Source organism: Physella acuta, unplaced genomic scaffold (genome assembly GCF_028476545.2).
Source record: "Physella acuta isolate Inbredline_101_S28 unplaced genomic scaffold, ASM2847654v3 ptg000316l, whole genome shotgun sequence".
Taxonomy (NCBI): domain Eukaryota; kingdom Metazoa; phylum Mollusca; class Gastropoda; family Physidae; genus Physella; species Physella acuta.
The window spans coordinates 459,547-482,500 of NW_026731835.1; the positions used below are offsets into that span (position 1 = coordinate 459,547).

Consider the following 22,954-nt stretch of genomic DNA (forward strand, 5'->3'; position numbering starts at 1 on the left):
GACATTAAGGTTAATTAAATTTGTTTTAATATCACATGTCTGAATATTTAAATAATTTAATGTCCAGACAAAACAGAAACCAATATTTCAAACAGTGAGAATATCGTTATTGCAAAATTTTCACTTCATTAGCACTAGCACATTCAGACAATCATCATACAGTTCATAACATGCATTGAAATAATGGATAGTACTGGATTTATTTACATTTTACTGAACTCAGTTATCAAGAATTACTCAAACACATATTAACTATCAAGAAAAGTTATATTTAAAAAACATTGAACAATTATTATCAAGTAATTTTCATAGTGTTCAATACATTAAATGCATACATTTTTTTCAATGAAAACCTACTGAGCAGAGGATATAGAGACAGAAAGTAATTTAAATTCTCCAGCCTCCAACTACTTTGCAGTATTGCAGACCCAGATAAAAGACAACATAATACTTGCACTGTTAAAACAAGGTGACGAGGTATGTTTTTATGACTCAGTGAAGCAATCTGATGATATTTTATCTTGAATTTTAAAAACAGCGCCAATTTATTTCAGAAACAGTCTTGATACACTTCAATTAACGTACCTCAAGACATCTGAAACTATTATCAGATGTTTTAAAACAAATAAAATTGAACAACAGTACATGTCAAAGAAATGATGTAAGACTGTCGGGTGTGTTGAAAAGTTGTCACTACAAATCTACAGGACAAGAAATTTGATTACACACTAAAACAGACAAAATTTTGATATACCAAGATAAAATTTTAGGTCTCAATTAAAACAGAGTTATCCAATAAATTATGATGTTACAAAGTTTGTGAAAAAACTTAAATACCAAATTAATAATACATAACTGTAGCTCACATATTTCATGACAATTACTATCATGTAAAAACAACTCAATTTCTCCCATTACCTACCAGCACAAAGCAATGTCAGCAGTAAAATACTAATTTCCAACATTACTAATGTATTTCCTCCCATTATAAACATTATTTTAAAAAAAAGGACGCAAAATAAAATGAAAACCCCAAATAAAAAGGAATGATAAAAAATTACATTTCTCTGGAATAAAACACATCAGACATGAGAGTTTCCAGACGATCAAAACGTCCTAGCACAAAAATGAGAGCTTTTATATCATAAAAATCAAACACAATAAACAAGGAAGTGAAAGGCACTGATGTCTAGGTCCATTGGAATTTAAAAAAAAAATAAGGTACAACTTAATCTGAAACACCCTCACTTGTCAATATTAAAATAAGCTAATCTCACTTACTCATTCAAACACAACAATTCTTAAAAGGACACACAATAACCTATACATCAAGCTTCACATTAAATGCAGATGTTATCTTCTCCGTAAAAAATAAACAACAGCAAAAACCATGGCAAAAAATGTTGCTAAATACAAGTCCCACTCAGGGCCAAAGTAAGCCTCAGGATCTATCAAACTCAGTATTCCAGATACACCTTCAAACTGAAACAAATAAGGAAATTGGTTCATTTTTACATTACCACTGATCAACATACATCTATCATACATATGTATTGTACTTTTATTTTGTTAGAAATTCTACAAAATGCCTAACAGGGAAAAGAGAAAACTGCAGAATAAGCTTGTTGGGCTGGGAGAGCACTCCATTGCTAACCCTAAAGTCTCCAGACACATGAGACTCATTTTAGCATATTGGAGAAAAAACTGAAATCTAGTGCCCCTGAGATATTACAAAGAAATTATAAAAAACTGGAGAAGAGACTCATTCTCCCCACAATATTTCTAACCTTTGTCACCTTTTGATTTGGGTTACATTGATTTTTAAGTTTAGGGTCAAATTGTAATCCACAAGGAGTTAATTTCCTACTGTAGTTTTTAGGGTGTAGGAAATGATGATGACCTACTCCTATTTTCATTGATGTTAGAAAATGAATGCTGTTTTAGAAGGCTACCTTTCAACCATATATACCCTAGAAGTTCTGCTTCTTTTTGATAAATTTATAGGATAAAACAACTTAATACATGTCTGTCTATAACAAAAATTCATCTTTGTATAAATGAATTTCAATAAAAGAAATGAATTATGAATTTACTTCTTTGTTAAAGACATCCATGCCATAGAAAAGCCCAAGCTTGAGTAATGCCAGAGTCACTGGAACATGGGCGTCAATACTGGTCTCTGATGCCATGTCATAAAAACGTTTTGCTAGATGGACATCCTGCAGAAACAAAACAAAAATCAACCTAAGATTAAAGTACAATAGGAAGAATATTTAGTCATTTACAGAAAGAAAAATCCAAATAAAAATAATAAGCTCTATTAGACAGCTGAAGCTTGAGTTAATCTCTGGCAACTGTATGAAGGGATTATTTGCCAGCACAATTTACTTTCTACAACTTTATACAAGATACCTAACAGAACTGGCAGAACTGAATGTTGAGCTTTTCAACTGAAAGTGTTGTAGTCAGAATGTGTAACTGTGATATTGATTAAAATTGATTAAAAATATCCATAAATGTATAGAGATCATATCAGTGACTGAAATTAAATCAGTTAGCTCACAGTACCTGCTTAAGCCCAAGCCCCTTCTCATGCATATATCCTAGATTAAACATAGCCTGTGCATTATGTTGCTGTTCTGATGCAAGCCTGTAATGAGAAGCAGCTGACTCATAATCAATGTCAGTACCCAGTCCATAGTAGTGATAGTCTCCCATTTTTAGTCTAGCGTGTGTTGAACCTAGATATTATAGAATGAAAAAAAAACCCATGATTTTTGCACAATATTTCTATGTAATTTGATCTAAAATATTTACTTTAATAAGTACTTTAATTTGAACAGCTTTTGTTGATTAATAAAGCTTTGAGTTTGAGTGAAATGCTTTTGAAATTATTATTTAAAAATAAATTACCTTGAGATGCAGCTCTTGAATACTGAAGCAATGCTCTTTGATACATTTCATGTCTGCTGAACTTGCTTGTAGCGCCTGTAACAGAATGTAGGTACATTACAAATAAAAAATTTAAAAACATTAGAAATTCAAAATAAAGGTTATAAATAGTCAGAAAACAAGTTTGTAAGATGTACTAAAATAGTTAAACAATAACAATGAGACATTTTTCATGGGACTTACCATTATCTAAAAGATATGCAACATTTGATTGTGCCACCTCATAGCCCAGCTCAGCTAAAAACATGTATTTGATCAGTGCGGTGTCCACGTTACCTTCATGGTACATACGATGAGCATCCATCATCATTTCTGACCACCTCCCTCTTTCAGCCACATTCTTAAACAGCTATTTTTATAATACAAAAGCAGAGTCTTTACTCAACATGAAATCTCTATGGCTATTTGTTATTTGAAATCCATCTGCTTAAACATGTATAATTTACATTTTTATTTAAGTTGAACAGTAAAAGCCATAAAATCAAATAAAAATTGTATATTCTACAATAAAACTTTACAGCAGCTTTAAATTACACATTTTCCTAATTGTTTAGTCTAAACCTATACAGTTTCCTACATAAATTGCTAAAGTGCAACCAACAGTAAAATTTAACAACAGAATACCTCAACAGCTGTGTGACAGTTTCTAAGAACACCAGTGCCAGTGGCATGCATTTGGGCCAGATTGTAAAATGCCAGGACATGGCCATTCTGTGATGCCATTGTAAAGTACTTGACAGCCATTTTATAATCCTTGCGGACACCAATGCCACCTGCGAGAATTATGAAAATGAGTACAAAAAATAATTAACTTTGATAAAAGATATTTACAAATAAAAAAAGAACTAGCTAAATATGAGCCATCGTATTATTTAAATGTCCGCTCCTTATTTTAAAGTATTTGGTTGCAGTGATACCCCGCAATACTAGCATAAAAATAACTTGTGCATTGTTACTCACTGAAGTACATAATTCCTAACTGCAGTTGGCCATCGACGGATCCTTGATCAGACGCTAAAGAGAAATAGCGAAATGCTTTGTTTGTGTCTTTTTCAACTCCGAGTCCATGCAAGTACATCATCCCTAAACCAGCTTGCCCTATGTGGTTGTTCTTTAAAATATATAGAATTCAGTCTATAAAAAGGATTTAGACATCATGTGCATTTCAACGAATACAACGATCATTTAATTAATTAACTATTATCAGCTAAAATAACTAAACAAACCTTGTCAGCTGATTTTTTGAAGTATTCGAATGCTGTGTGGTTACTTTGCTTAACAACTGGACTACCTTCTGAATGCATCTGTTTAAGTACAACAAAAATTTAGAGAATGATATCTTTAAAAAAGGAAAACAACAAATGAGTAAATGAACTAAAGGTTTAATATCTTTAAAACAAACCTTTCCCAAATATCCAAGAGCATGTCCGCTACCAGATTCTGCAGCAGTAGAGAAATAGTGGTAAGCTTGCTATGAAAACAGAAATAACCTGTTATTACTTAATATTACGGTTGGGGTGATAAATATAAAGCAAGACAAAAGATAAATGATGCATTGCCTTCTAACACAATATCAAGAACAAACAAAAGTTTTAAATTATTATTTATGTACTATAAATGACTTACATCATGATTAATCTGCACACCTTTGCCACCTTGGTAGTAAAGTGTACCTAGGACAACCTAACCAGAAGTGTAAAAAATGTAAATTAAGTGAATGGCTTAATTTAGTATAGAGATAATATTTTTAATCTGACAAATTATGTGGGGATGATATATGTATAATATCTATAAACACATTTCCAGGCTTTGTGTAATTTAATTTAGATCCTCATGCAGACTGTTCAGCACATGACCTACAATTCTTTTATAATTGTCAGGTCACATGGAAAAAGGCAAGAACATTAATTATACAAGCCACTTGCAAAACACAATCAATATACCTTAAAACATCCACACCTCAAGAGATATGTCACAAGAAAGCCAGAGAAGTGGTGTATATCATATAACACTAGTCCACACAGACAGTTCAGCCTCGACTGAACACACACACCTACTCACTTCCCAGGGGAGTCTACTCTCCCTACTACACACTACTTTCATTAAGTCAAATATCGTCACAAGACAATGCAAGTAAGTACTGACCTGGGCCTGTTGGTCACCCTTATCAGCCAAGAAGTGATAGTACTGTAAGAGATCATCATCAAGCAAAGGGCTGTTATTACTGCCTTGAACCTCTGCCTCTTCTTGAAGTCTAATTCTCTGCACCACAGGACCCCCTGCTAAAGTGACAGCATCAGCAACTGCAAATAGACAAAGTAGAATTTCTTCACACAAGCAAATGAAGTGATTATAAAAGTTTATAAACATGGTAAAGGCAATGTTAAAAAATTTAAAACAATCCAATCATCAAGAAATAATACTGTTGCTAAGTAGAAATACAATGTGTTGGTGCATAGTGAATGAAACTGTGACTGAAACATCACCTATTTTTTAAATTTAGTTAAAGGTAGATATTAGTAAAAGGAGAAATTGTTACGAAATAAATTTTAGATGAGATTTATGGCACTACATTTTCAAAATAGAAAATTAACCAAAATTACAAACCATATCTATAATGAGTTTGAGCTACTTTCCCAGTACGGCAGGTTTATTTACAAAAGCCTAACTGATCACTCATTTAATAAGAAATAAATAAATAAACATGCTTAAATACATGCTTAGAAAGACTTATTAATATTATTATGATGCTTTTGAGCCATTAAAAATATAAAATGCTCAAATTGCAACAAAAAATACAACAACAGATAGCTTAAATCTTACCTTTAGCAGCAACCTTTCTATAATAGGTTAAAGCAGTTTCACATTTAGATTCAACACCAATGCCAGCATAGTAGCGGTAACCCTAAATAAATGAATTTTATGTGAAGGATTGTCTTAATTCTGAAGAGAAATTCTAAATGACTATAGTGCAGAGAAAAAATGCATATACTAACTAGCTGCCTTAAAAAATTGAAACTATTATCAGTTTGATGAATAAATGGAAAATAATGTTTCAGTAATTCTTACACATTGTACTTAAAACAGATTATACTTTTTCAGGTCAGCTGTAAACTGGATTTCATTGCTACTTATCAAAGATGTGATGAGAAAAATACTTAACAGCGATGTGGACTGTTAAAAAACAACAAATTCATCTTACCAATGCCATCTGTGCCAATGGATCCCCACCCAAGGCTCCAAAAGTAGAAAAAATAAGTGCCTGTGGTAAATTTTAATTGAATGTTTTATCTACATTTCTAAAAAGTTCAGCATAATATACAAAAACCTATCATTAATCTTTAGTTTTCTTATACAAAAACCTATCATTAATCTTTAGTTTTCTTACCTTGGCTTGACTGGAGTTAAAGAAGAAGCCAGCACTATACATGAAAGAAAGACCCTAGGGTAAAAAAAAAACATTTTTTAGAAGTTTAAATATTTTCACCCTTCGATTACTGATTCTAAAAAATGATAGTTTAAAAAATTGTAACCTTATGTCTTTTGAAATAATTGATGGAACTCCAAAAATAAAAATTTAAAATCAGTTTTTACTACCATTTGTGCCTTGGGGGACCCTTTCTCTGCCAATTCAACAAATAGCTCAGATGCTTTTGTTACATTCTGTGGTAAATAGTCACCAAAAAGGTAGCCAAATGCCACATATTCTTTAGCTTTCTTGTGGTCAAGCTCTGCAGCTTGCAGAAAGTACAAGAATGCCCTGAGAAAAATTTGAAGAAATTATTCAAAATGTATGACAAATTTGCTGCATTTACAATGTGAAAAAAAACAACAATAAAAAGTTTAAAATTTGAAATAACTTTAAACTATTAAATGAATAACTACTTACTCTTTGTATTCCTTGTAGTAAGTTGCATTGATTAATTTTTCTCCAGATTGAAACAATTTATCACCTAAAATATGTAAATTAAATGCATTAGAATTTCATTTTAAACCAAACAAAAATCACACTATAGTAAATCTTACCACTTAATCATAATGCATAGGCAATCATTTTATTATATTCAATAAAAAATGTTAACAGGATCTCCATACAAAATGCATTCAAATTAATTGCAAACAAAAATTCAATAATTTAGACTTAAGGGTTGACATAGTGAATATTTAAACACTGAAGCAATGGATTCAGCAAAACATATTATGGTCAGTTGAATTTGAAATGGGTATTTAGAAACATTCATATAATACAAAATAATTGTATTTACTGATATAGAAACCTCACAAAACCAGAAAAAAAAAAGAAACATAATGAAAAAAAGTAATTTAAAAAAAAATTTGGCATTACATACTTAACATAAAATATTGATATTACCTTCAATCTCTTCAGGTGTGGGCTCAGTTTCCTCTTCCTCTGTCTGGTCTTCGTCCAATATTGGAGGGGTCACTAATGTATTTGGCAACTGCGGCAACTGACCTTGATGCTGATTGGCTGCATTTCTCATCTCTTCATCTTTATCAGGCTCTCTTCCAAATGGGAACTCGTCAACTTTTTCTTGTGGCTCTTCCTTTGCTGAATGAGCACCTTCTTGTGATTTTAGTTCTCTAAAGTCTATAACAGGGGCTTGGACTTCAACAGTAATACCATTTTGATCTGAATTGTCTTTGGAATCATGATAAGATGAACCAGATGGATTGTTCTGTTGCTTATAAGCAGTGTCTACAGGATGACTGGATGGCTGGTTGATTGATTGCTCTTTATGCTCAGCTGCATGTGTTTCTTTCTGTGAGTGTATCTCATCTGTGACACCCTGTCTCTGCTGTTGCTGATTTTGACCGTTTGATGTCTCTGGTTCTGTAAGTTTTTCATTAGCACCATTAGGTACACCTGAGATGTATTAAAGATTGTATACAAAAAAAAAACAAGCAACTGATCTTATATTTCAAAAACCAATAATAAAGTACTTACCCTGAGTGTTTCCACCTGTAAAACTATATATACATATTAATAGTATTATGCCTGCTTTCTCAATTTGTAGTTTTTCAATATTTTTCATGATGACTTAGCGCTTCTCTGCTTACATAAGGTGTACTTTTATTTTTTATAAATCTGAAAATAAAATAAAAATCAACAGTAAATAATGAAAATGTTGAATAAAAAGAGTATAAATTATAAAAAATGTGTACTTAATAAAATGTTATCAATCCATTTTGTAGGTTTATCAAAAGAATCTATTTAAAAAATGTTTACAATAACAGATTGTGTGGCTTTGAGCAACAACCAATACATTTAATAACAATAACCATATTGATTAATTGATCGAGTTAATAAACTTAGAAAATCTATCATTTAGTAGCCTGACTTCAACCAACAGGTGAAGTTATATTACATAATGTTGAACTATATGAATATGATGGGTCCTGGCTACAGGGTCCTATATATCATATATACATCCTTGTCTACAAATAGTGTGATACAGCTCATACTATAATATTTAGATCTTTATGGTCCAAAACAGCATCAGTCTATTTAATACTTTTCCTAATCCTTATTCCTTTGTTTTACTTGTTTTTATTTTAATCGACATCATGAAAATTCTAGCCTAGCATCTGACTTCTACTACTAGTATTAGCAGTAAAATTATGTGTTTAAAAAATTATTTAGTATTGATAGGTATTGATATATTTAGCCATTGATTTAGGTTTATTATTCATTTATCTATTATAATATTTGACACAAATATATCACAATATACTTCTATTAAAGCATTGAAAATGAGGTAACTTTCGGACATTACTAGCCGCAGGCGATTTTACGTAGGCCTACCTAAAACAGGCTAAAACAATAGATTACCAAATATTCATTCTAATTCTAGACAATTACAATACTAATGTAAATTATACTAAATTCTAATAGTAAATCTAGATGTTTAAATCTAGATTCTAGATCTCAGTTCTGGGAATCTTATTTGAAAATAATTTCTGACTCTATTTTCTGACATTTCTAGATCTAGTAGTAGTCTACTAGATTTCTAGATCTACTCTCTACAACAATCTACAAGTACAAGAGAGAGACAACTACACAAGAGTAAGAAAGAGTAAGACTAAGACAGTAAGACAGATGAAGATGTGCTTTGTGCAATACGCAGCAATAGGCCCTATTTATTTTTATTTATGCGATAACTGTGCTAATTCACAATTCTACATAGTTTCCAGTTATTTAAATACTTCGTGCTTACATATTAGGCATTAGCTGGCTTAGGAAAGATGCATCTATCAACTAGATCTAATCTAGATCTTAGGTAGAGTAAGAGAGATGTTGTTCTTTTCTTTAGTTAGATTCTACAAAATGTAACCTACGACATCGGTTTACATTGTTGTTACCAGTCGACTTTTCATTGGCTTAACTATAACACTTCCGGAGCATATAACACAAGAGCATCTTAACTATGGTTCATACCCATATTATTCTGGTACATAGTTCTAACTGGACTACCTGCCTATTAAAGGAAGCATAGACATGCTGATTTATTTGCCTATTGTTTAAATTTTAAATAATGTGAAAAATAGAATTTAATACGATCAAAAATAAAATATTTATTGAAAAGTAGTAATTTGTAGTTTATTTTGGTGGTATTATTCTTGTAAACTAGGGTTTAAACAGGGACAGTGTTATTAGAATGTAGACACATTTTTAATCTAAATTAAATTATTTTTATTAAAGTTTCAAATCTAAGACACATGTAGATCTAGGCCTATTAAAAAAAAACAACACCCGCAACAATGTCTGATATGACATTTCGCGCTGTCGTGTAGAAATCGATCGTCGCGACTCCTGTAGTCTTCCGCATCGCGGTGTTGTTTTGGCATTGTCGCGTAGCTAGGACTAAGCTCAACGTCACACAATGTCCAGCCAACGTGCGCTGTCGTGCTCGGAGGGCTGAGAAACCAGGCTTCCTGTCTGTCTTCGCTGGCGTTCCTCGGAGAATCAGCTCGATATGACCTCAAATTTCATTACGGAAATATTTATTATCAAATAGTTTTTTTTTCGTTTTAAATAGTTTTTTTTTTCGTTTTCGAAGAATTGTCTGTGGATTTCTGGACATAGATTCCCATTTTGTTAATGTGAATTCTAATTATTTTTAGACAAAGCTTCGGCGAATAAAAATACGGTAAATAATGCAAATTGTATGCCATGTTTAAAGTCTGAGCAAAAAATTATTATCTGTTTCATTGTGATTAAGCCCATTTGTTATTTAAAAAAAATATATTTGCATTCTTTGCATTAGCCTACTGGGTAAACAAAATTTCATTAACAATCGTGGATTGTGGATAAAATCAACATTCTTTGAAAGAAAGTGAATCTTTTTAAAGCATAATTTTGTAATACATATAGCGCCTAAGTTATTGTTGTATACCATATTTTAATAAAAGAAAACGTGTAGGCCTGTTGATTTTTGCACGTGCTTTTGAATATTTGTGTTTATGAACTTCAGGTTTCAATAAATATTTTTAAGTGAAACCATTTAACTATTGAATGAGCGGCTAAGTTAATTTAAATCCAATTATTTTTTTTAAATTTTAAAACTAAACATTTAAAAGTATTAAACTTCAAGGACATCACAAAATAATAAAAATAACATAAAGAGGCGACAGCCTTCATAACTAATAAACGGTCGTCTCTATATGACGGCATACACCAAAAGGAATAAGTGATTTTTAGGCATTGGCGATGATGTGTAACTAAGGACGCTGAAAGGCTGTTGGTGTTAGTGGTGAATACAGCGATGTACGTATTAGAGTTAATGTTAATTAATAACCAGTTAATTTTCTTTACCAGGCAAACTTCATTTTAAAAAATAATGGTTTAACTATATTAACTGCTTTTCTTCTTCAAAAATACTGTTTAAATGATACTGAATATTCGTCACTTTAAAATTTATGATTTCTAAAAAGTCCGTTAGTGTTTTGTAAAATAAATTAAGATTTGGTTTACAAAGTTATTATACTTTAACACCCCCCCCCCCCCCCCCACCGGTCAACTCACATAATTTTATAAATTGATTCACCAACTTCTGATGAACGGACGAATGTCAGCAATTATTTGTACGTTTCAACGCCGAAGAGTTCTCATATGATAAGCGCAGAGAGAAATTTACATTTCAAAATCAACAAAAAACTGAAACAACGCATCTCAAAAGCAAAATGCCCGTTACAGGTAAGTCAGAAAAAAAGCTATAAAAAACTTCCTTTTTACTCTTAAATTGATGTCAGTAATTATGATTACTTATTGTTTTTTGTGGGTTTTTTTTTATGTTAAGCGGTATCATAAGCAACCTTGGACTGAGGGAAGGAAGTATATATATATATATATATATATATATATATATATATATATATATATATATATATATATATATATATATATATATATATAAGCACGATTGTGTGCTCTTGAGTAGTTGACTACTTGTGGGAATACTTCATTGTTTTTGGGGTTTACTGAAACATTCCATTGCTCGGGGGTTCACTTGATGAAAATCGCATATAAAAAAAATGTCCGTCTGTGTTTTTTGTCTGGCAAGGGCGGTCGATGATATCATCAAATGAAAACCATGCTGTTGGCACTCCCATTGAATCAGCATTAAATTCCCACCAGAATACCCTTATGAATAATTTAAAAGCGTTTATAAAACAATGTCTGAAGATTAAAAATAATATGCAGCTGCGTCCCCTGGCGGAGAGAAAAATAATGATTTAGCTCCAACGATTTTTTGCGTGAGGTAATAACAGTAGGGCTATTACAAACAAATAAAACTGCGCCAAATGCTTATTTTGTTTATTATTTTAAATAGGATAATAAACTACTGCTTGTATTTTAGAAAAAGAGGCTGCGGAAATAAAAATAAAACCTTATTTTAATTTTACTGCATACAGCAAAAAAACAAAAATATACAACAAGCGTTTTTTGTGTGTGCTGAATTAGCAAAATGCTTTCCTGTATGTCTATGTTTATGTGTTAATGTACAGCTCACAACGTCAGCGATGGAATTAACTCCCTTTTAATGGATGTTTTTATTTTGGCGTGAAATAAGAAGCCGCATTCACTTGAGTAGATGACGTCAAACCACCCGGTAACAAAAAGAACCGTAACTCCAATTAATGAACCCGTCTTGTTGGATAACAATTTTAATTTTTTTTTTAAACCAATGGAAGATACATATTAAAACAACTTAACATTAAATGATAAACATTCTTGAACGTTAGAAAATAAGGCGATTTGCTTTGTTTCCTATAGCTGCAAGTTGATACTAGGTAAAATAACCTTTCTTTCAATTTTTTGTTAAATAGCGACAATTGAGAATAGAGATCTATGGCTATAGGATCGAAACAGTGTTTCTTTCAGGCGGAGCCCCCCCCCCCCCCCCCGAACGAAGTGGAATTTATATAGAAAATATATACTTTTAATCGTGCCCGCCCCACCTGGAAATTTTAGTCGGACCCCCGCCCACCCCCCGACAATTTCAAGTCCCCCCTCCCCCCTGGCGAAAAAATTCTAGAAGGAACACTGATTCGAAACCATCACCATTTTTTGCCATTTCAATTAGTACCGGAAGTTTTGCGTTTAAATATTGCAATTAGGGGACCTACTCATTCAAACTACGATTTTAAATAAGTCTGAAACCAGTTAGCCACTGGACTGTGTTTCTTTCACACATCTCTCCTTCGAAAGGGCGGGGGGGGGGGGGGGGTGGAGTAATACTATCCGCGGAGCACGTCCACTGCCCCAAGGACACAAATAGAAATATTTTTTTAAAATTTATATAGAAATAAATACTTTATACCACCCCTCCCCCCTCGAGTTCTCGGGAAAAATGTCTGGGGAAAAAAAACCTGCTGCAGACGAGTTCATGCTGGGGTTCGTGAACATTCTATAATACGTTGTTAAGTCTGTGATATGAGAGGTTGGTAACCATGGAGAACTTTGACATAATAATATACGTTTTGTTTGCATTAATTCCATTTTTTTTTTCGAACATTGTTACCTATAGTTGATGAATTTTCCTAAGCTAGCGGTTCTCAACCTTGATTCGATCGAACCCCAGGGGTTCGGTGGAGGTCAAGGACTCAAGACACACACCCGACTCATATGATTCACTATCGGATTGTGTCGATGCAGACGATAGAACTATTAAGAAGTGTTCGATGAATGCTAATTTGAAAGTGTTAGGGTTCGATACCTCCAAAATGGTTAAGAACCGCTGTTCTAAGCAACTTTTTAATGTTCCGTGTTTCGTGAGTGCAGAAGGGTGGGGTGTGGGCACAATAGCAGAATATCTAAACATTTTTCTATACCGTCTAGTTCGAAAATGTCGAGGAAAAAGGCGTATAATTTGACACACATAAAAAACAACTAGAACACAACAAACATCTTAATAAATAAACGTTTTGTTCCGGTAGTTAGCCGAACCCAGCTTTGTTCTCGTATGGTCGGCTCCACTCAGACTTGGGGTAAAGTTTTGTTGTTTACCGGCGTGTAATAGAAAAGTCAATAGAGCCGGGGGCGTAGTGTTTATAGTGTTTAAGCATGGATCAATCTATAAGTTAATAAGTCGCTTGCGCTTGTGTTATTGGAGGCGGTTAGACTTGTATTGATTTATTTTACACCCGTTATAGACATGTCAATTAGTGTAAACATGTAACACAGGTATCCAATAAAAATAACATATATTTAAGGCTATAACGAAGAAATAAAAGTTATTGTTTGAGTAAAGCCTATGAGAGCAAGGTGAAATAATATTTTTTTTTTACCCACATGAATCCAGGTTCAAAACTCATTAAAGATATTTTAGGATTTATGAACTAGTTTAGTTATTCTGTCAACTTTTCACGGTTAGACACTCACACTGGCAACCTTGTTAATGTATTTCGTACTTCGTCTGAGAGGACAGATTGGCAGATGAACACCTTACCTTTGAAACTCCATAGTTGTAGAACCATTTCTGTTGTAGATCCAGAGTTTCTTCCAGGCATCTCTTCGGGGACGGGGGACGGGGACGGAGCCTCCCCCCCCCCCGACGAAAGTCTACCCCCCGCCCCCCCCCCCCCCCCGAACGAAATGGAATTACTATAGAAAATAAGAAAATATATACTTTTAACAGTGGCCGCCCTCCCCCCGGAAATTTTAGTCAGTCCCCCCCCCTCCTTCCCGAAAATTTCAAGTGCCCCCCCCCCCCCCCCCCCCGGAGGAAAAAGTCTGGAAGAAACACTGTGTAGATCAACCCCTAAGTTTAGGATTCAGCTAGCCTGTTGTAGATCAATCCCTAAGTTTAGGTTCCAGCTAGCCTGTTGTAGATCAATCCCTAAGTTTAGGATTCAGCTAGCCTGTTGTAGATCAATCCCTAAGTTTAGAATTCAGCTAGCCTGTTGTAGATCAGTCCCTAAGTTTAGAATTCAGCTAGCCTGTTGTAGATCAATCCCTAAGTTTAGGATTCAGCTAGCCTGTTGTAGATCAATCCCTAAGTTTAGGATCCAGCTAGCCTGTTGTAGATCAATCCCTAAGTTTAGGATTCAGCTAGCCTGTTGTAGATCAATCCCTAAGTTTAGGATTCAGCAAGCCTGTTCTAGATCAATCCCCAAGTATAGGATTCAGCTAGCCTATTCTAGATCAATCCCCAAGTTTAGGATTCAGCTAGCGTGTTCTAGATCAATCCCCAAGTTTAGGATTCAGCTAGCCTGTTGTAGATCAATCCCTAAGTTTAGGATTCATCCAGCCAGTTTTAGATCAATCCCTTAGTTTAGGATTCAGCAAGCTTGTTGTAGATCAATCCCTTAGTTTAGGATTCAACACGCCTGTTGTAGATCAATCCCTTAGTTTAGGATTCAACACGCCTGTTGTAGATCAATCCCTTAGTTTAGGATTCAACACGCCTGTTGTAGATCAATCCCTTAGTTTAGGATTCAACACGCCTGTTGTAGACCAATCCCTAAGCTTAGGATTCACCAAGCTTGTTGTAGATCAATCCCTTTGTTTACCTTACAAAGGAGGAAGGCGAAATAGTGGGGACACCATCAGACTACCAGAACAGACAAAAGGGGGAAAAGTCTGGGAGAAAGAGAGGTCGTCGATAAGATAATTAAAAAGAAGAACGACATCAAAGCTAGAGTGCGCTTTGATCTACCCGAGTTACGGCCGCTTGATACACAATTTAAACGCGACTTTATTCAAAGATAATCGATGTGATTTCTTTGAAAGTTCTTTTGTTAAATTAGTCACTCTGTTCTTGCAAACTAACAACTACTTTTGAGCAGTGTTTCTTCCAGACTTTTTTTCTCCGCTGGGGCACTAGAAATTTGCGGAGAAAGGGGGGGGAGGTGGATTAACATTTCCGGGTGGGGGGTGGATTAACATTTCCGGGTGGGGGTGGATTAACATTTCCGGGTGGGGGGGGGGGGGACTGTTAAAAGTATATATTTTCTATTTAAATTCCACTTTGTTGGGGGGGGGGGGGCGGTAGACTTTTTTCGTGACGCCATGTACCGATATGAGTCTACCGTATTGACACACTAACATTATACCCGGCTTCCGTCCAACCTAACAGCTTCCAAGTTTGAGGGTTATAACTTATCATCCATTTCTACTTTACCTACCTCCACGATACCTCCCACACCTCCACACCATTTTGTTCCGTCTTCGTCCATCTTTCCTAGCGACAGCACGCAAGCGCGCATGATCAAATGCTGTACTCCAGGGGTCTCCAAACTACGGCCCGCGGGCCGGATTGGGCCCGCGAGGTCATTTTATCCGGCCCGCGACGATCTTTTTGTCCACTGAATAAATGTTTGTTGGAGATGGCTGAGGAGCTTTGCACAGAAAATTAAAAACTATTTGAAAATGTAACTTTAGGTGCAAATACCATTACCTACCGTGTTGCAGACATAGGTGAAAACATCTTGACTCAAATAGAGAAAAATGCAAGCAAGCTTATCCATTTTTCATTTGCAATCGATGAGTCGCTGGGCAGCTGTTCCACCTCTCAACTTCGTGTGTTCATTAGGGGTGTGTGTGAAGACATGAACATAACCCAAGAGCTGGCTTCCCTACATAGAATGTATGACACTGTTACCGGAGAGTATCTTACCATAGATAGTTCAGAGACAAACACAAAATCGCAAGGTTTATCATATTTCACATCAGTGAGTTGGCTCATTTTGTGAAAAAGTTCTGAGAAGAGCATTTAAGATAAGCAGTTAAGATAAAAATAGGTGACTTCCTGAAAGTAAAGGCAAGCCACAGCCATTATTGTCTGATGAAGAGTAGGTATAGAAATTTGTCTCTGCTGCAGACATAACTAGTCATTTAAATTTTCTGAATCTAAAACGGCAAGAGTCTGAAATCTAGTTTCTGATCGATACACCCACCTAAAGGTTTTCAGATCCAAACTTGTCATGTTTTTGGAACAAATACAAGCCAACAACTTGACGAACTCTCAGCAGTGCAAGGTCTTAACGGCTGAAGCAAAACCACTGAGTTCCCCACGTCATTTACGTACGAGATCATCAAAGACCTCCAGCAGCAGTTTCAGTAGCGGTTTTCTGACTTTGATTGAAAGGCAGAATAAGTGTGACTGTTTCAAAACCTATTTGAAACAAATGTGGCCAGTTGCAAAGATAAACTGCAGCGGGAGGTCATTGAATTGCAAGAAAATGACTTCATTAGAGACACGTTCAAAGAACAGCGGATGGGTTTTCATAAGTTTTTGCACAAGGAAGACTTTCCTAATATTAAAACTTCTGCATCAAAGTACCTTTTAAATTTTGGAACAACATACCTGTGTGAACAAACATTTTCGAGAAAGAAATACATTAAGAATAATTTGAGAACAGAGCAAACTTAGACCTCGAGTGTGTTGTCGACCCCCGAAAGTGTTTCTTACAGACTTTTTACTTGGGAGGGGGGGGGGGGGGGAGATGGGAGAAGACACTTAAAATGTGTATATATTTCTATATAAATTATATTTATTGGGGGGGGGGGGTAGACGTTCTTCGGGGGGGGGGGGGGGCGCCACCGCCCCGAAGAGATGCTTTAAAGAAACTCTGGCCCCCGAACTGATATTTGATAGTTAATGCGGCCCTCGGGCTGAAAAGTTTGGAGACCCCTGCTGTACTCCTATCATCTCCCGTTTCCGGCGATACTCCATAACGTTTGGACATTTTCTTTACGCCAACATGCAAACTCGGCCCAACTCACAATTCATTTTTCTCCGCCAGCGTGCGTGGGCGTGTTTTCGTGAAGAAATTATGTATCTGCATTACGTCACCAACCCACCGGATGTTTATTTTTACTCACCTCGATGACGTAACCCTGGAGATTTATCAAAACTAGGTCAAACTTTTTATATTTAGTCTGACTGAGTGAAAAAAAAGGTTAAGATAATTAACAAGATGAAAATAAGATACCGGATATACTGATAGATACATCTTTCATTTACTCAGTATTTATTCCAATATTTTTTAAAATATGCTAATAACAACCAAAACACTTTAGGGGAGGTAAAGTAAAGTTCATCTGTTTATTTTTTCTCGCCCTCGACACGCGAAGATGTGTTTACTACAACAATACCCAAGCGCTAATCGCGAATTCAATGAAGGGTTAAGGTAGACGTCAAGGTCGAACAAGGTCAGTAACATCATCCAGTGGCATAGGCAAGGGGGGGGGGTTAGGGGGGGTTATGGACCCCGAACCCTATATATATATGTATATATATATATATATATATATATATATATATATATATATATATATATATATATATATATATATATATATATATAGGATTATATTCGGATGGAAACATTTTTGAACCCCTCCTATGACAAATTCCTGGCTCCGCCACTGACATCATTAGATCCAAGCGTTGGACGTGGATTTGAACAGGAATCTTTAAGTAAGTAGTCCTGTATTCTGCGGCCAACACGGGTTCATAGCTATACAAACCCAGGAAAATGGGTCAAAAATTATACCGTAAAAGTTTACATATTCCCCAATGTACTGCTGAAAACTTTACTATTTTTTTCTTCTCTGTATCCATCAACACGTAACCAAACTGATTATATGGCTATTTTCATTCTAGAACCACCAAGTAACATTTTCCTTTTTATTGGATAATAATACACCCCAAATCCGATCTCGGGGGCTATTCACACCGCGAAATACCAAGTCTTTCACAACTTAGTGTACTTTCTCTCCCCTTAGATAGAGATTATTCATCCTTGTTTGTTATTTCCCTTTGTGCTACATCTTTCATTGAGTTCACCATGGTATTTGCCGTCAAGAATAACTCAGTTGTCTCCCAAGACGGGGAGACAATCGGCCCCGAGAGAAGGTTCGATAACTCGGCTATAAGAGGAGACGATTCATTCGGGTGACCTTTTGTTTTAAAGCCGCATAACAAACCGATCTCCAAGGGAAGTTGGTTATGCCCCCTTGTGGAGTCTGTGCTGTGCTAGAGTTACACTTAGAACTTGATCGAGTGCAGTCCCTTGGTAAAAATACATTTTTAACGGGAGAGGCTAATTAAAATGTGGGGGTAAGGCGTAGGTGAAAGTATTTTACAAGAGTACTTTCAAAAACACCGGCTGGTCGCCCGAATATGCGGGATCGATTGTTTTAAGTGTGGGCAATAAAATAGATCTGGAAATAATTGTTATGCTGTACGAATGTTTCATTGAAGTAGTTCTAGAACTAAATTGTCTGCTGTAAAACTGTATCATTGAAATACTTATAGAAATACATGTTCTGCTGTATAACTGTATCGTTATAATTGGTTCTAGAAATACATGTTCTACTGTATAACTGTGTCGTTAAAATAGTTCTAGAACTAAATGTTCTAGGTAAAATTGTACCATTGAGATTATTGTTCTTCTGTACAAGTGAATCATTTAAATAGTTCTAGAACTAAATGTTCTGATGTAAAACTGTATCATTGAAATAGTTCTGGAAGAAATTGTTCTTGTGTACAACTGAAATAGTTCTAAAACTAAACGTTCTGCTACACACTGACCTATACGTAAAGACGTGTTAGTTATAAATGTAAACCTAACTGGCACCGGGCTTGACATCTTGCTGAGAAGACAGAGAAGCTCAAGATAGGAGCGTCACACAAAAGCAAAGCTTAAGAACAGCAAAGAAGCTTTCAGAAAAGCAATCTCAGGTTTACTAAGATTGTTAGTGTCGTATTTCGATTCAATACAAACACGGTTAAATGGGATTTGAAGAGACCGCCAAGAAGATAAGTCCGAATGAACATTTCAGACAAGTGCAAAAAATTTAGATAAAAAGCTTAAAAAATGACAACAAATGAAATTTAAAAAAAAATGGAAGACTTATAACGTTCTCAAATTTCCCCTAGAGAATCTAAAACACAGCATTTTTTACAAAGCAGGATAGAAAGAAATTACTAAATCAGCTTTAGAAGTTAGTGGGCACAAAAGCTGATAGAATTTATGTAAGATACCAGACTGATGCTCAAATAATGCCGGGTTGGGTGGTATTACAGTGGTATTACTGTCCAACCTTGTGATGGGGGGGGGGGGGTGGTATTATTGTGATGGGAGAGGGAGATGTGGTATTACTGCTCAACCTTGTGAAAGGGGTGGGGGAGGGTTTAATCCACAACCTTATGTAGGGGTGAGGGTGGTATAACTGCCCAACCTTGTGATAAGGTGGGGTGGTATTACTGCACAACCTTTTGATGGCGGTGGGGGAGGGGGGAGGCAGTGGTTTTAATCCCCAACCTTGTGTTGGGCATGGGTTGGTATTACTGTACTTGCTGGGCAGGCTAAAGAAAATATACCACTAGAGATGTGTTCACTTTAACTATGCCAAGCTTGTTATGTTTTTCTCCACTCGTCTCTCTTCATAGTTAGTAATTCGTTGATTGATAAAGCCATTTTCCTGAAAACTGGGCACATTTTTTTATTTAAAAAAATCCGGAACAATGTTTCCAATTCAAAAAATCTTATAAAGAATATGTTCTGGCATCTCCTTTGAGAATTCCTGCTCCCATTTTGTCTCGGTCTAGAATTTCAAAGCAAATGGCTCGTGCTAAGAGAAGAGAGACTGATAGTAGAGCCCGCTTAATGGAACTCCAATAAAAATGGCATCATTCTCCGATGTATATATGGGAAACAACTGTCATAGTATTTACACATACACGAACATACATACATATATACGCCATGCTACAGATACACAGACAAACACATCGACAAAAACAGTTTACATAGCACACACATATATCATAAAACACGCCCATTTCTGCCAAACCATTTAGCTATATACATTTGTAACACAACAAAGAAGGCATTTATAAACACAGACAGGTAGAACAGATATATGTAATCACACATAGACAAATAAACACACACAGTTGCGAATAGACACTCGCGCATAGACACAACAAACATATCTATACACACATAGACAAACAAAAACGCGAACAAATACACACTATTGTAATGTTCTATCTGAAATCAGGGTATGAATAGCTCAATAAATTAACAGCGGTTAATTGACCAAGAAATTGGACCAAGTGCTTTAAGTCAGGCAACAGAGCGTTGAACATTAGATCAGCGTCCCCTGGCTAAGATTCCCACCGTCAACAAACACCACTAGCAGACGCAGACGCACGCGCGGATCATTACTCACACCGAGATCGCATAGCCCGGATAAACATCCACTCGGATCTACGGTTCCAGAACGTATCTCGTGTTAGCCTCGCACGGCAACTGTGTCAATCTACTTTCTCGTCGGCTTATGTCAAGAGTGAGAGAGAATTGATTGAAAAAACTAGAAACAAATGACCCGGTGATATTGTGTTGAAGTGTCGAAGAACCGCAGTTTAACATTACCTAGGTTAGTGGTCGCGTGTTAGAGCGTAAGACCGTTGAAGTGAGGAATTAGATGTTCGAATACTCATCTTGAGCTCACCCAGCTCTGATTAGGTTCTGGCATAAGTTGGAAAAACACGGCTGAGCATATCAGTAGTGTTGCACCGCCAACATTTATAAAAACTGTCTGACGCGTAAAATTAAATTTGTTTGATTGCTGTGTCAACGAGGTAGGCACGGCGTTTAAAAATATTTTTTATCGACATAACATAAGCTTATTAATAATTCCTACAACTTTTTTTTGCATCAGACTTTCTACAACACGATTTTACCCTATGCCCTTTCTCTACTTTTCATTCATATATATATATATATATATATATATATATATATATATATATATATATATATATATATATATATATATATATATATATATATATATATATATATATATATATATATAAATGTATATATATAAATCCTAAAAGTAAGTGAATGCATGTTTTTTTTCTCAACCTTTGTTACCTCATATTTTGGTTGGTCTTACACAGTTTAAAATCACCTGGTGTGGTACTGTGGTGAGAAGCGAAATCGTGTGCGTGAAAATGTGTGGCGTGTGAGTGTTTGTGTACGTGCGTGTGTATGTGTGAGAGAAATAGAGAGAGAGAGCACTCAGACAAGCCACCCAAGATTGAACTAATGTATTCAATGAATGCCGTTAGTGCCGAGGATGCTGGGATAGCCGTGGCTAAAACGGGTTGGTCTAACACTCGATGTCAACAGAGAATTAAGCTGCTCTTAAACGAGACGTGTCAACTAATTCGTATAGGTATTTGGGAAATAAAGTAGAGAGATCAAATTTGAATGAAGATACAATAAATCTTACAGTTAATTCTATGAGAATCTAATCGACGAAATACTTTGGGTAGGATGCAAAATACAAGTGAAATTCTTCAAAAATGCTACTTTAAGTTAATCTGGTGACGAAGCTACTGGCTAAACAGAAAAGGGACAGTCATGTCGTGTAGGAACTTAGTAGGGACCTTACTCCCTGTATACACTTCTCTGTAACGTCTAGAAAATCCTCAAAAGTGTCTCATTAATTTCATTATATTATCAAAAAGTGGCACGGATTTCTTTGACTCATTGTTGGAACGCTGGTGTATTTTTTTGTTAGACTTATTGTTGGAATTTGTGTGTGTTTTTACCCAACTTATTTTCTATTTCATCCATCCTGTGGTTGAAAAACACGGATCACGTTCAGCATATAAACAACGTTCACGTCAAGCTTTACACTATGATCACGTCAAGCTTTACACTATGATCACGCCAAGCTATACGCACTGATCACATACAAATCAACAAGCATCGACGAGTGCACTGAACCTCATGACTGTTGTTGCTGGTTACCTCAAGTCTTCTCGCGTGGTCGACTGACAGCACAACCTCCACGACCATCCACCCCCAATAGCTCCAGGGAATTCGATTATGGATAGTGTTGCATTTCCGCATCCTCCCCTCCCTTCCCCCACCCATGCGTCCCACGGAACTCGCTGGTAAATAGTTACCATGCTACCGGCTTGATCTACTTTCCCTATCCCCTCTCTACCCGGTCCCACACATTGCCCACAAACAGTCACCATACATCAAGTAGATCACCACACCCCACACCCCCACCTCCGCCCCACAAACTCCCCGCAAACGGTCACCATACATCAAGTAGATCACCCCACCCCCACACCCCCACCTCCGCCCCACAAACTCCCCACAAACAGTCACCATGCAACGGGTAGATCACCTCACCACCGTCCCTCACAACGCCACAACGCCAATGTCCCCGGGAAAAAGGTAATCGAATTGAAGATATCCAGTTCTCCGCTATGAGCGATCTCCCGGCGTTATCAAGATGCCATTCTTGCGTGATTCATCGACACCGGCCGTAACATGACCTTTTCTCCAATATCTTCAAGGTCACAGTTCCACATTCACACCCACGCGTTCAGAAATGGTGAGGTCATTGGGTGATCTCAAACAACGTGTGTGTGTGTGTGTGGGGGGGGGGGGTATCGATGCGGTCAATACATCCATTCAATCATACCCCCCCCCCCCC

At 35.9% G+C, this 22,954-nt stretch overlaps 2 protein-coding genes across 2 annotated transcripts in view; one reads left to right on the plus strand and one right to left on the minus strand.

Moving 5' to 3' along the window:
* Positions 1-9: 9 nt before the first annotated feature.
* On the minus strand, positions 10-9,335 carry LOC131940398 (protein sel-1 homolog 1). The gene is made up of 19 exons (XM_059298999.1): positions 9,189-9,335; positions 7,919-8,059; positions 7,325-7,837; positions 6,842-6,905; positions 6,550-6,712; positions 6,341-6,394; positions 6,155-6,214; positions 5,776-5,857; positions 5,098-5,255; positions 4,579-4,635; positions 4,355-4,423; positions 4,179-4,256; positions 3,913-4,063; positions 3,577-3,725; positions 3,136-3,301; positions 2,914-2,988; positions 2,569-2,741; positions 2,094-2,219; positions 10-1,482 (listed from the first exon to the last, which is right to left on the minus strand). The coding sequence occupies exons 2-19, from the start codon at positions 8,004-8,006 to the stop codon at positions 1,354-1,356; spliced, it is 2,355 nt and encodes a 784-aa protein (XP_059154982.1). The 5' UTR covers positions 8,007-8,059; positions 9,189-9,335; the 3' UTR covers positions 10-1,353.
* Positions 9,336-11,047: 1,712 nt separating this feature from the next.
* The window catches only part of LOC131940427 (uncharacterized), a 30,403-nt gene continuing 18,496 nt past the window's right edge, over positions 11,048-22,954 (plus strand). Inside the window, exon 1 of the mRNA XM_059299046.1 lies at positions 11,048-11,167. Coding sequence (XP_059155029.1) covers positions 11,155-11,167 — 13 coding nt within the window. The 5' untranslated portion in view covers positions 11,048-11,154. The remainder of the gene's footprint in view (positions 11,168-22,954) is intronic.